This window comes from Artemia sp. Qi Xiang Cuo, chromosome 1, assembly GCF_049724085.1.
Source record: "Artemia sp. Qi Xiang Cuo chromosome 1, ASM4972408v1, whole genome shotgun sequence".
NCBI classification, from domain to species: Eukaryota; Metazoa; Arthropoda; class Branchiopoda; order Anostraca; family Artemiidae; genus Artemia; species Artemia sp. Qi Xiang Cuo.
The window spans coordinates 35,186,818-35,200,530 of NC_142794.1; the positions used below are offsets into that span (position 1 = coordinate 35,186,818).

A 13,713-nucleotide genomic window follows, 5' to 3' on the forward strand; every position below is an offset into this window, starting at 1 on the left:
ACCAGCTGTGAAATACACAATATATATAATATATATATATATATATATATATATATATATATATATATATATATATATATATATATATATATATATATATATATATATATATATATATATATATATATATATATATATATATATATATATATATATATATATATTGAACTCGTGCAGAATTTAAGCCGACAAAACTCAAAGCACGCAATAGTTAACAGCGAGGGTCAAGGAGACAACTTGTCTTGAAACTTTGATGAAGGAAGCATCGACTGGACGGAAGGAATATGGACGGACAAAAGTTTTGCAAGGGTATTTTTTTGGGTGTTTGAATGAAGATGACAATGTCGATGGTACATGTGGGTCTAATAATTACGGCGCCATAAATCGGTCGTAATGATGTCGAAGATAGCGATTACATCGTCAATAACAGCAACATCGAAGACGAGGACAATGATGTGTCATTAAGGTCGAAATCCTAATTATTATACCATCTTTTATACCATCGGTGTCATCTTAAACATTGCTGGCATCGCCACCAGCATTATTGTTGCCAACATCATTATCATTTTAACCTCTTCAAAGTACAACCAACATCTTCGCCTTTCTATCGGTAATTACTTGATCTACCTGCCATGACGAGTTGTCCCCCTACACCTTTGACGCAGAAACTTCAAAGAGGGCACATTCGATTGGAAATTCAAAGGGCACTGCCATTTTTAATAGTCGAAAGTGATTTGAGGGAACTAACCCCTCTCTTACGCCCACCTTTTCCTCAAACACATCCGATCAAAATTTAGAGATAGCCATTTTATTCAACGTAATTGAAAGTTCTGGAAATCGCAAATAACCAAAAGAAATGACACCCTGAATTTTGCACCATAGGATATGAATGGTACTAATGTCCATAAAAATAGGTTTTTGAGGATGACAATCCCCCACAGCCCTCAGAGCCAGGGTTGTAAGTTATGCCCTGGGGGCTTATAAGGTTTTTACAGAAAGCATTGTCGTATAAACTTCAAAAAGGACTCATTCGATTGGAAACTGAAATGGCTAGTGCCCTTTTTAATAGTCGAAAGTTATTGGAAGGCAACTAACACCCCTTCCACACCCACCATTTCCCCAAACACTTCTAATCAAAATTCGAAAGTGATTGACGGAATACTTGACATTTTTATAGTAAAGAGCGATGTGGATACAATGTATTTTTTTTTTTTTTTTTTTTTATACCAGGGCACTTCGTCTCAAAGGAGTTCTCATAGGAACTTCGGAAAAGGCTCATTCGATTGAAAATAGAAAGGGCTAATGCCCTTTTTAATAGTCGAAAGTGATTGGAGGGCAACTAGTCCCCCTCCCACGCCCACCCTCCCATTTGCCCATTATGTTTAAAAACTAAATGTTACCTTAAGATTAAATCAAAATGCACTGTGTTAATGCTATAAATTACCCATAAGGCATCTCTGCAGTATCCCAAGAACGACTGAGGGCATTATGTTCAAACTTTCGGGACTACTTCTGCTCTTAAAATTTACCCAAATCAAAATAGCGTAAGTGTATCCAAGCTATCAAAGAAAGTAAGCAAATTTTTTTGCGAATGGTATCAAATTTTCCATTTCAGGTCAACTAGAGGAGGTATGAAACTAAATTAAACACTACTATCTGTGTCCAGATTTTAAAAGGGTGTACGTTGTTAAAAATTGCTGAAAATTTTTCAACAGCATACAAATAGCAGGCCAAACTATAAAGTCTTAAAAAAAAAAATATTTAAAGTATTATTTTGTTTTTCCCTGAAAAGACTATGTCAATATAAAACGAACAGAAATTAATTAAAAATACTTTTTCCACAAAATAAGTTTTTCAAAGAAAAGTAAAGAACTCCATTAAACCAAAAATGAGCAAAAATAAAATCAAATAATCTATCAAGCATAAAACTACCACAAATCAGCATCGATAAATAAATGAAACCCAAAACGAACAGAAGTTACAATAAATAATCGAGTCAAACTCAAAATGACCAGAAAAAAATGTAGACGAAGGGTTTACCTCAAGCAGAGTTTTTGTAATGATCTTAAATAAAGGGTTTACAGTTTTAAAACCAATTTGCGATTCGGAGAAACATTATTTAGATTTTTGGGAGAAACAGTTTTCTGTCTTTGTATTTATACGACTAATTTACGAGTCAAAGAAATGTTTCAAGGGGGTTCAAAAGGTGTATTCCCCTTGCTTGATACGGCCCAGATCATGAGGAAAATCCTAAGTAGTGGTAGACCTGCTACTTAAAACACTAACAACTTACAGGTTCGTAACCAATGATGCATTGGAATATTCCAGTGAACCACTACTTCAACAAGAGACCTGGGAAGCTCAATGTTCCACGGACGAGTAATTACAATCGGTTCAGCTGAAACAGAGTCGTCTACATGTTTTTTGTCATCTTTTTTAGCTCCTTTTACCTTTGACTGAAGTATATTACAGGTGAGTGAACTAGCCTCGGCCATCTTTGAAACAAAATAATGGCTGCTTCTGAAGGACAAAGCATCTCGGTAAGCGACAAACCACCTAAAATAGCAAAATAAAGATGTCACGGCTATCGCATAACATATTATAAAAAAAACAAAAAACAGATACCATTTGACTTTTTACGTAACAATGAATTAGATATTGAAGAAATAAAAACAATAATTGAGTGAATTAGGACTGTCGTTGACAAACTTATAGGGAGGTTATGTACACCTGAGGTCAGCTGAATGGCTATTTTCGTTTATTACATTGTTTAAAGCACCATTAGAAGACCTCCTAAATTAACGAACTATCAAAGCATTGACGTTTCACTATTATCAATTTTTCGTTCTTTATTACAGAGCACCATGTTGATAAAATTAGGAGAATTTATCGTGAATTCATGCACATGCACACCTCTTATGCAGTGCAATTTTACTGGAAATCACTCTTTTCAATCTACACCTTCCTTTCATTTTAATATTGAAGAGGAGACAATCACATGGGGGCAATTAAATTTGATTGCCACCTGGGGGCAATTAAATTTGATGGGGCGTGGCTCCTCCGCCACACGGGTGGATCGAGGAAAGGGCAGAGGAGCACGTTCTCCCTAAAATGTCCAAACTTGCGCTAATTACAGGGGCGGAAGGGCAACGAACGGGAGATCTCAAGTTTCGTTGGTACTCACCGAACTTAAATTTAGTATCCACACTATAAAAGGGGATGGACGGAAAGCAAAGAAACAGAAGGGGTTCTTGTAAAAATCTGAATGAACAGTATTTCGTTCTTTTTACTGCCTTAAAATTTCACCCAGTTAAACCAGTCAGGTGGAATTTAACTTTTTATTGTTTTCACTGGCTCCTGTCCAGTTAAAGGGATTGGTTTTTGCATAGGAAAACCAACCCGGTTTTAAAGAGGCGGGGTTATTTGGGTTCTCTTTCTGAAATACACTTAACAAATAATGGGACTGGCATACGAAAGTACGCCAGAGACGTAAACAAATGAAATTGAACACACTTTTAGCCACGGAACTAACGGAAATTAATCGTTCTTTTTCTCTTTGTGCTTACCCTCGTACAACACGGCTTCGCAGCACCTCTGTCATGCTACTTACGACTATACAAAGTTTACTCCATAATCTCCCTTTGGTACAAAAACAGAGAAGCCTTATCATACGCATCCAAGTAATCCCTAACTTACTAGAAGCCTAATTTTCGAGACTTTCTAAGTGAAATTGAAAAGTAAATCCCCTTAAATACACCTATAACTATATGTATTTCTGCCATACGATTGAAGACTGAATAACGAGTTAATTTATATTTTCACTTTTGTTAACGAGTTAAGGAACAACTGAAAGTTTTTTTTAACAGTTATAGCGATAAATGTAATAATGCAACTGAACAAAAATGGAAAAAAAAAATCCTGAAAACAAAAAATGACTAAACAAAAGCTTAAAGGTTGTTAGCATTTCAGCGAATTACATCACATTTTTTTTGTTAAAAAAAACATTTTTAAACCTTTGCTCCTCCCCCTAAAAATTATTCCAGCGCCTTTGATTGATAGCAACGGTAGTCCACGACTAGCATATGATCGTCAGCTGCAAAAGAGATGGACACCTTCAGTGATATTGAATAGCAAGGGATCAAGCCATGATAAAACATACCCTAATGGCAAGGGTTACCGATAGCCATGCCAGAAAAAAATATAATATGTCCTCAAAAAATAAAAGTACATAAAACTATGCTTAGTTACCGTCATCTGCTATTTATTTCCTTTTTTCTCCATTTATTTCGTGCATTTTCTCCTTTCACCCCTTCTGAGTCGAAAACCCTGGTTTGGGAATGCTTAAGCACACCCTAGACGGTCAATCATTTTGATCAAAAGCTTCCGTAAATCAATTGATTAAAGCAGAATTGACCGTCTAGGAACCTGTTTGACGCTTGAGTCAAGCGTTGACGGTGATTGATGGAAAGTTTTAATGACTCAATCGGTTCCTAGACGGTCAATCATGCTTTAATCAAGGAAACTTTTGATCAAAATGATTAACCGCCTAGGGTGTCCTTTAGGATAAGCCCTAGCCTAAACATATCTTTCGGTAGTGCAGTATTGTCATGTCTATACAATCCTGCTAAAATTTTTAGGAGTTTCCATTTGGAAATGTTTCGGTCATTTTATTCGCCCTTTCCAAGTCCTCACACCTCAAAGCGTTCTTTTACAACAGCTAATACATTTTTACAAACCTTTCTTATAAAAAATTGAATTATTTCTCTCTTGTGAGGCATCATGCCATGAAGGTTATACTAAAAACAAAAAAATAGAAAAAAAGCTTAAGACATTTTGTGTCATTGCTGAAGCTTAATTGATGTCCATTGATACAGTCCTCGCAATTAAATCTAAACACAAAAATTATTTAACAACAAAGTTAAATTAAGCTAAAACCATGACGAGAAACCGTTATCGAATAAATTACGTCTTTTTTATCAGATACAAATTATAGAAAATTCAAAATCTTGCATAAAGTGCTATGTTTAAATTATAATTTTGGAATCACCACAGGAAAATTTTCCGTCAAACCAACGGAATTCCAATTTCGATTATTTTTCTTTTATTTTAAGCAAATAAATAAAAAAAGCGGTAGGTCTACTGGTGTTTTATGTGGGCCCACCGCTATAGACTGTATCAAGGAAACCAGTCACGAAACCCGTCAAACGGGCTATTTAATTTGCAAGAGACCGCTATAGATAAATGATTGCAAAGTCATGGTTTTCCAATGAGTTACAATATTTAAACGATTGTTTTTTAGCGTTTAGGGGGGAAAAGGGTACCTAGGTTAGGTTACGTATTTAATATATGCTATGCTTTATCCAAAACCCACATACTCCCTAATGTGCAAATATATAGCTCAAATTTGTTTCTAAGCTATTATATATTCATCCTATTTATTTTATTTCATTAGCATTAACCAAACTTGACTTCTTCGCGGTGCCCGCATACTGCATCGGTACCAAAAAAGCCAATGTATTCCTTTTATATATCTTACAGGTTTTTGAAAAACCCGAACGATTTCATTAGCCTTCTAGGAGTTCTGAAGAGCTTTTTACTAATGTGGGTTGTATACAAATATGTGCGTAGCTAGAGAGGAGGAAGGTTCTGGGCCCCACAAATATAATTTTTCTATAAAATTCAATAATTCCAGAAAAATCAGCCCATTTTTCAGAAGAATACCCCCCCACCCCCGATCAATAAATTCCCCTGTATTTTTCTTGTTTTACCTAACTTCTACTAGACAATTAAACTCAGTTTCGTACAAAAACCTTCTTAAAGGAGGGCCTAGACGGTCAATCATTTTCATGAAATATTTACGTCAATAGATTGAGGTGTGCTTCAATCAACCTTCAATCGACCCTTCAATCAACCCTTCAACCTCGAATAAAGCTCACGCAGCATACGGCTTTTGATCAAAAGGATAGTCATTCAAACTTTCTATCAATAAACGTCAATGCTTAAATCACGGGTCAAATAGGCTACTAGATGGCCAATCAGGCTTGTCAATCGACAGATGGAAGATTCTGATCGAAATGATCGACCGTCTAGAGCCTCCTTAAAAGTTGATGACTGACTGCGAGAACAATTCTTTTTTAAATAAAATTCATTAAACTTGCCGTGACAAAACATTTTATTTTACATCATATAAACCGTTTGCGTATATTACTATATAATAAGTACGCAAGTGTATAATAAGTACGCAAGTGTATACACAGTATACACAACATTATAATATACCCAATAAAAATATAAACGCGCTGCAAGAGCTATGTTATGTAACATTTCTTACACTTTTGATAAACGGTTTATATGATGTAAAATAAAATGTTTTGTCACGGCAAGTTTAATGAATTTTATTTAAAAAAGAATTGTTCTCGCAGTCAGTCATCAACTTTTAAGGAGGCCCTAGACGGTCAATCATTTTGATCAAAAGCTTCCTTCAATCGATTGACTCAAGCATGATTGACCGTCTAGGAACCTGTTTGACGCTTGAGTCAAGCGTTGACGGTGATTTATAGAAAGTTTGAATGACTATCATTTTGATCAAAAGCCGTGTGTTCCATTACCTTTATTCGAGATTGAAGGGTTGGTTGAAGGGTCGATTGAAGGTTGACTGAAGCACTCCTCAATCGATTGACGTAAACTTTTGTTCAAATTGATTGACCGTCTAGGGCCTCCTTTAAGAAGGTTTTTGTACGAAACTGATTTTAATTGTCTAGTAGAAGATAGGTAAAACAAGAAAAATACCGGGGACTTTATTGATCGGGGGTGGGGGGGTATTCTTCTGAAAAATGGGCTGATTTTTCTGGAATTATTGAATTTTATAGAAAAATTATATTTGTGGGGCCCAGAACCTTCCTCCTCTCTAGCTACGCACATATTTGTATACAACCCACATTAGTAAAAAGCTCTTCAGAACTCCTAGAAGGCTAATGAAATCGTTCGGGTTTTTCAAAAACCTGTAAGATATATAAAAGGAATACATTGGCTTTTTTGGTACCGATGCAGTATGCGGGCACCGCGAAGAAGTCAAGTTTGGTTAATGCTAATGAAATAAAATAAATAGGATGAATATATAATAGCTTAGAAACAAATTTGAGCTATATATTTGCACATAAGGGGGGTATGTGGGTTTTGGATAAAGCATAGCATATATTAAATACGTAACCTAACCTAGGTACCCTTTTCCCCCCTAAACGCTAAAAAACAATCGTTTAAATATTGTAACTCATTGGAAAACCATGACTTTGCAATCATTTATCTATAGCGGTCTCTTGCAAATTAAATAGCCCGTTTGACGGGTTTCGTGACTGGTTTCCTTGATACAGTCTATAGCGGTGGGCCCACATAAAACACCAGTAGACCTACCGCTTTTTTTATTTATTTGCTTAAAATAAAAGAAAAATAATCGAAATTGGAATTCCGTTGGTTTGACGGAAAATTTTCCTGTGGTGATTCCAAAATTATAATTTAAACATAGCACTTTATCCAAGATTTTGAATTTTCTATAATTTGTATCTGATAAAAAAGACGTAATTTATTCGATAACGGTTTCTCGTCATGGTTTTAGCTTAATTTAACTTTGTTGTTAAATAATTTTTGTGTTTAGATTTAATTGCGAGGACTGTATCAATGGACATCAATTAAGCTTCAGCAATGACACAAAATGTCTTAAGCTTTTTTTCTATTTTTTTGTTTTTAGTATAACCTTCATGGCATGATGCCTCACAAGAGAGAAATAATTCAATTTTTTATAAGAAAGGTTTGTAAAAATGTATTAGCTGTTGTAAAAGAACGCTTTGAGGTGTGAGGACTTGGAAAGGGCGAATAAAATGACCGAAACATTTCCAAATGGAAACTCCTAAAAATTTTAGCAAGATTGTATAGACATGACAATACTGCACTACCGAAAGATATGTTTAGGCTAGGGCTTAACCGCTTATTAACTCAGATTTTACGGAAATAGTTTTATTTTTCGATCCAAAATGGACTTAAGTTTCACATTTGGATCAGAGAATTGTATTTTCCATAATTTTCTTACAAAAAAAACTAGAGTTTACGGTCAAAAACCTTTAATAGGTCAGATTTTACAGAAATAGTTTATTTTTCGATCCATAACTAGAATTAAGTTTTACCTTTAAACCAATGATTTGGATATTCTAAAATTTCGTTACAAAAACTAGTGTTTACATTCAAAAACCATTATCAGCACATATTTTAATGATACATTTCTATTTTTTTATCCATAAATGATCCTGAGATTCACATTTGTACTAACAACAAGTTTTTCTCATAGTTTTCTTACAAAAAACTATATTTTACGGTCGAAAAACTTTATTAGCTCAGATTTTACAGAAATAGTTTATTTTTCGTTCCATAATTGGACTTAAGTTTCACCTATGAGCCAACGAATTGTATTTTCCATAATTTTCTTACAAAAAACTAGTTTACGGTCAAAAACACTTATTAGCTCATATTTTAAGGAAATACTTTTATTTTTCGATCCAAATTGGACTTAAGTTTCACATTTGAAGCAGAACATTGTATTTTCCATAGTTTTCTTACACAAAAATATTGCTTACGGTCAAAAAACCTTATTAGCTCAGATTTTAGAGAAATAGTTTATTTTTTGATCCATACTTTGACTTAAGTTTCACCTATGAGCCAACGAATTGTATTTCCCATAATTTTCTTACAAAAACTAGAGTTTACGGTCAAAAACCCTTATTAGCTCAGATTTTACGAAAATAGTTGTATTTTTCGATCCAAAATGGACTTGAGTTTCACATTTGAATCAGGGAATTGTATTTTCCATAATTTTCTTACAAAAAACTAGAGTTTACGGTCATAAACCCTTATTAGCTCAGATTTTAGGCTAGGAATTCGCCCCCCACTATCACACTATAACTACGTTCAGACACCCTTCTGCCATCGTTCCATTCCCCCCCCCCCCCAAAAAAAAAACACTTTTTAGACATTTCTCGTTAAAAAATTTATTTCAACTCATTCATTCGGGTTTTTCGCAAGCAATTCGAGCCACAGTAGAGCACTATAGCTACTCTAAGACACCCCTCTGTTATCGACCCACCCCCCCCCCCCAAAAAAAAAAAATTTCTGAGATTTCTAGTTTAAAATTTTATTTCAAGTCATCCACTCGGTTTTTTCGCAAGCAATTCGGCCCACAGTACAGCACTATAAGTACTCTAAGACACCCCACTGCCATCACCCCAGCACTTGTGTATTATACAGAACACATCGAAGAAGTAAAGCTATCCGTTATTAAAATTCTTTTCTTGCCATCTACATCTCTCTTAGTATCAACTTTTTAGTATACTATAACGTTACACTCTATTTTAAATTGACAATAATGTTCAAACGCTACTTGTGTATTTTACAGAATACATCAAAGAAGTAAAGCTAGGTCAACTCATAAGGCCATTTTATCATCGTTAACCATTTCCATAGATTGATATTGTTCCAAATTTACAATAAATAAGCTATGAGTTAACAACCCCGAGGGAATAACCTTAACTGATAATCACCAATTCGCAAATGCTATACCCTTTTTTCTCCACCTTCATACGATCCAATTCACAAATGCTATCTAGCTCTGTTTTTTTTCCTATTATTCAATTAATATCGTTCGTATAGTCCATTTCGCAAATGCTAAACCTTTTTTGTCTCCACCTTTATACGATCCAATTCGCAAATGCTATCTAGCTCTGTTTTTTCCCTGTTATTCAATGAATATCGTTCGTATCGTCCAATTCGCAAATGCTAAACCTTTTTATATACAACTTCATATGATGCAAATCACAAATGCTAGCTAGCTCTGTTTTTTCCATAATATTAAATTAATATCCTTCGTATAGTTCAATTCGCAAATGCTATACCCTTTTTTTTCTCAACCTTCATGCGATCCAATTCGCAAATGCTCTCTAGCTCTTTTTTTCCCTATTATTCAATTAATATCCTTCGTATAGTCCAATTCGCAAATGCTAAACCCCTTTTTTCTCCACCTTCATACAATCCAATTCACAAATGCTATCTGCCGACACATTGCTAACAAACTAATCTTGACTAAAGGCAATTGTCCAAAAAATCAGAAAGCACTCTTGATAGCACATACTTCAAAGAAATGGAACAGTGGATAATGCATGGGTGATAGACAGCTTTTCCTACAAAATCATTCCTAAATACGCAATTTGACAATTTCTAGTTTTCGATAAAAAAAAATCAATTATACTCTCAAAACGTGTTTGACCACTTTATAGGTTTGCTCGCTTTTTACAATGTGCACGTGAAACTGTACTGCATATTCTTATAGATGCTAGAGATAGACAAATTACGCAATCACTGCTCAAATATATAGATGCATTACTACTGATATGATGTGGGGCACCAGCCGTATAAACCTCCATTTTTTTTGCTGATAAACTGTAGGCCTACACATAAATAATTTTAAATTGATTGGTAGTGTTTAGCTTTTTTGATTATCTGCTTAAGAATTAAAAAATTAGATTGTAATTAAAATTTTGGATAAAATTTGAATATTTAGTCAAAATTGCCGATGAACATAATGGACAGAAAAGGGATATAATTATTAATATGGATTGAAATTCTACGTGACTTTAGATCTTGTATACGGCTGAAACCATCGCGACCTCTACAGTAGAGTTCTCTCAGGGTAAAATACTATGCGTTTAAATGCATGGAAATATTATATACAAATAGGAAAAGAGAAATATTACCATTTAAAATTACTGAAAACAAAACTTCGAGTAGTACTTGCCAGCACCAACCCCCACCAAGAAATTAACTGACGAGTTTACTGATTTTCCACGTCTGTTCCGATAGGCAGCTAAATGCAATATTTTATGTTACAGATAAAAAGATGGTTGCAAGAGGAGGAGTACTATTACCCCCCCCCCCCTAGCAGTAATAATAAAATCGTACACCAAAAGTACTCCCAGGAATCACTAGGGATTAGATATCCATTGAGAGTTAGGATATTTAGGTGGTATAATCAATCAATTCTTTGAGTCACTCCCCCCACCTACAAAATAACTCACCACTTCTCTTTCATAATAGTTAACGCGTTCTTATGCATCAACTATCGATGCGTAAAATTATAAAATTTTTGGCTACTGAGTATAAAGTTACGAAATATGAGGCAACACAGTTTAGTTATTAAATGAAAAAAAAATCTACTGAAAGTAAAGAGCAAAGTTAAAGCTGAAAACGAACAGAAATTATTCCTTATAAGAAGAGGGCTGTCCCCTCCTCAATATCCCTCTCTTCACGCTAGTTTCTTAAGAACTTAAAAAAAGGCTCTGATTCTAGTTGCACAGCCTTTCTGTTGCTGGAATCGTTCTTAAAATGCAAAAGGTCAAACTTTAGCGTAAAGAGTGGGGTATTGAGGAGGGGGAAGTCCGCCTTCATATATGAAATAATTTGTATTAATTTTAAGTTTTAATTTTGCTCCTTACTTTCAGTAGAAAAAACTCGTTTTTTAATCTAATTTCTAATCGTTTTTCAAATAATCCAAGGAAATCCTTCACCCTCCATAGAAAATTCCCCACACGAAAATTCCCTCCATAGAAAGTTCCTCCCACGTTCTTCCCCAGGACAATTCCACCCTCGCAGCCAATTCCCTCCAGAAAATTTCATGCTTATGATTCCGCCTGAAAAATACTTCTTAGCATAGTTTAATTTCAAGAAAGATTTGTTTTTGTTTAATTTCTGAACTTCTTGCATGTCATGGTGGAATCCCCCTGTGTGGAAAATATTTCCGGAAATCTCCTCAAAATGGAAAGTTTCTCCTGCGGAAATTTTCCCCATGGAGAATTTCTCCTGGTGATAATTCCCCATGAAGAATTTTTCCATGGGACATCCCCCCCCCACGTAAAAATTCTCCATATAATTCCAACTTCGCTGAAAATTCCCCCGGAGCATCGCCACATGTAAAATGGGGTCGCCAACGAGAAAGAAATGCAAATTAAACGAATTTCAGGTATGAATTCTGGCAAATTCCCTCCGTGTAGAATTTTCCCTCAAAAGTTCGCCCCCCCCCAGAAGCTTCCATCCCAACGGGAAATTCTGCTCGTAGAAAAACCATCCCTAGAAAATTCTCCCCCCCCCCGGAAAAGTGCTGCTATACTTCCCAATATAAAAAACTATATTTAAACGATGGTCAATTTAATAACTGAAGGCCCTTCCCCAGGGGGCTATGGGGGACCATGTTACCCCCAAAAACATAATTAGTGGACCTTTTATCTATTTGAAGAAAATGGCTATCTCCAAATTTTGATTTGATGAGTTTCGTCAACGATGAATAAGCGGTTTACATAAATTCGTGTGTGTATAATCTACCCATTAAATTCAATCCTTAAACAACGTGGTGTTCCCCCCTTCCCGGCTGCTGGAGTGGTTGAAGACGTTAAAACCATTCCAACGGAGATTCCTTTCGTGGAGCCAAGTGTCATTTTAAAGAAATGGAGGGTAGCCTATCCGGCTGATGGAATCAGTAAGATATTGAAAAATCGTCTTAACAGCAAATCAGGCCTTAAAAAAATGGTAATATTTGTGACATTGTAGGGGAAGTGCACCTGCCTGCACAGCAAAAGTCCTGTATCCTTTGCATGGGTTTTTATTTAATATTTTTCTAAAAACGTAAAAGATAGAAATCAAAAACTTTGAATTGACTTCCCTTTCTTTACTTGCGAACTATTTATTGAATGTGAATAGACCAACGTTATAAATTTTATATCCTCTTTTCTGAAAAAAAGGTCGTGTTAAAAAAACGTGATAGCCTATTCGAAAAAAGATCATTCGTTTGACCTTTTTTTATTAGCATAGGAATAACATAGTAAATCCGCTGAACATGTTTGTGCAATTTGAATAGTATCTTAGTAGAACACATCTATATAAAGAAAAAAATAATAATAATAAAAGAGCTGTTTACTTCCTTGATATTGCATCACAATTCCACTCAAATGAGGGTAAACACTGACCCGGTTGTGCAATAATAAGGAAATTCAGTAAAGACCATCGCAACCATCTCTTTATTATTGGGCTCTGTTTCACCTTGTCAGTAAGGTTAAATTTTGACATCAATTCGCGTTTACAAAATTGCCATCTCTTAAAAGTCTTAAAACCTTGTCTTTTTGTTGTTTCCATTCCCTAGCGGGAATTTGTATTTCCGTCATCATCGTAGTAGGATGTAGTAATATTCTGAATTGTACTCTACTTTTTTGTCTCGTGCGTGATTCGTGACCGTTGACTGCATCCGCAAAATTTAAAATTCAAAAATGATAAAGCAAAGTATGTCCTTCCTTTTGTGATATATTCTCGCTTCTTTCCTTCATTCTTTGACATTGTATCATTTTTAATAGAGGAATTATTAGGAATCTTAAAACATTTTATTTGAGTGTTTAAATGGAATATGCATCTTCTCCCCCTTTTACAGCTTATGGAGCGTTTATGGGGATCAGTGCCTTGTATTTGTTTTATTTTTGTGAGGGGTCACTCACGTTCCGTCACTTGATGTACGTCTTGGAGCGCCATGATTGACACGTGCCACCTGGTATACGTGATTTCTGATAGCCCCCCCCCCCCTGAGATTTTATTTTTTTAATATATCTTGTCAGATAGGGGGGTAAAGACACGAAA

At 35.0% G+C, this 13,713-nt stretch overlaps 1 protein-coding gene across 1 annotated transcript in view; it reads right to left on the reverse strand.

Annotated features, from left to right (window-relative positions):
- The window catches only part of LOC148956236 (protein-serine O-palmitoleoyltransferase porcupine-like), a 42,035-nt gene extending 28,814 nt beyond the window's left edge, over positions 1–13,221 (reverse strand). Inside the window, exons 1-2 of the mRNA XM_089089977.1 lie at positions 13,007–13,221; positions 2,294–2,556 (exon numbers count right to left, since the gene is read on the reverse strand). Coding sequence (XP_088946103.1) covers positions 2,294–2,556; positions 13,007–13,221 — 478 coding nt within the window. The remainder of the gene's footprint in view (positions 1–2,293; positions 2,557–13,006) is intronic.
- Positions 13,222–13,713: the final 492 nt, after the last annotated feature.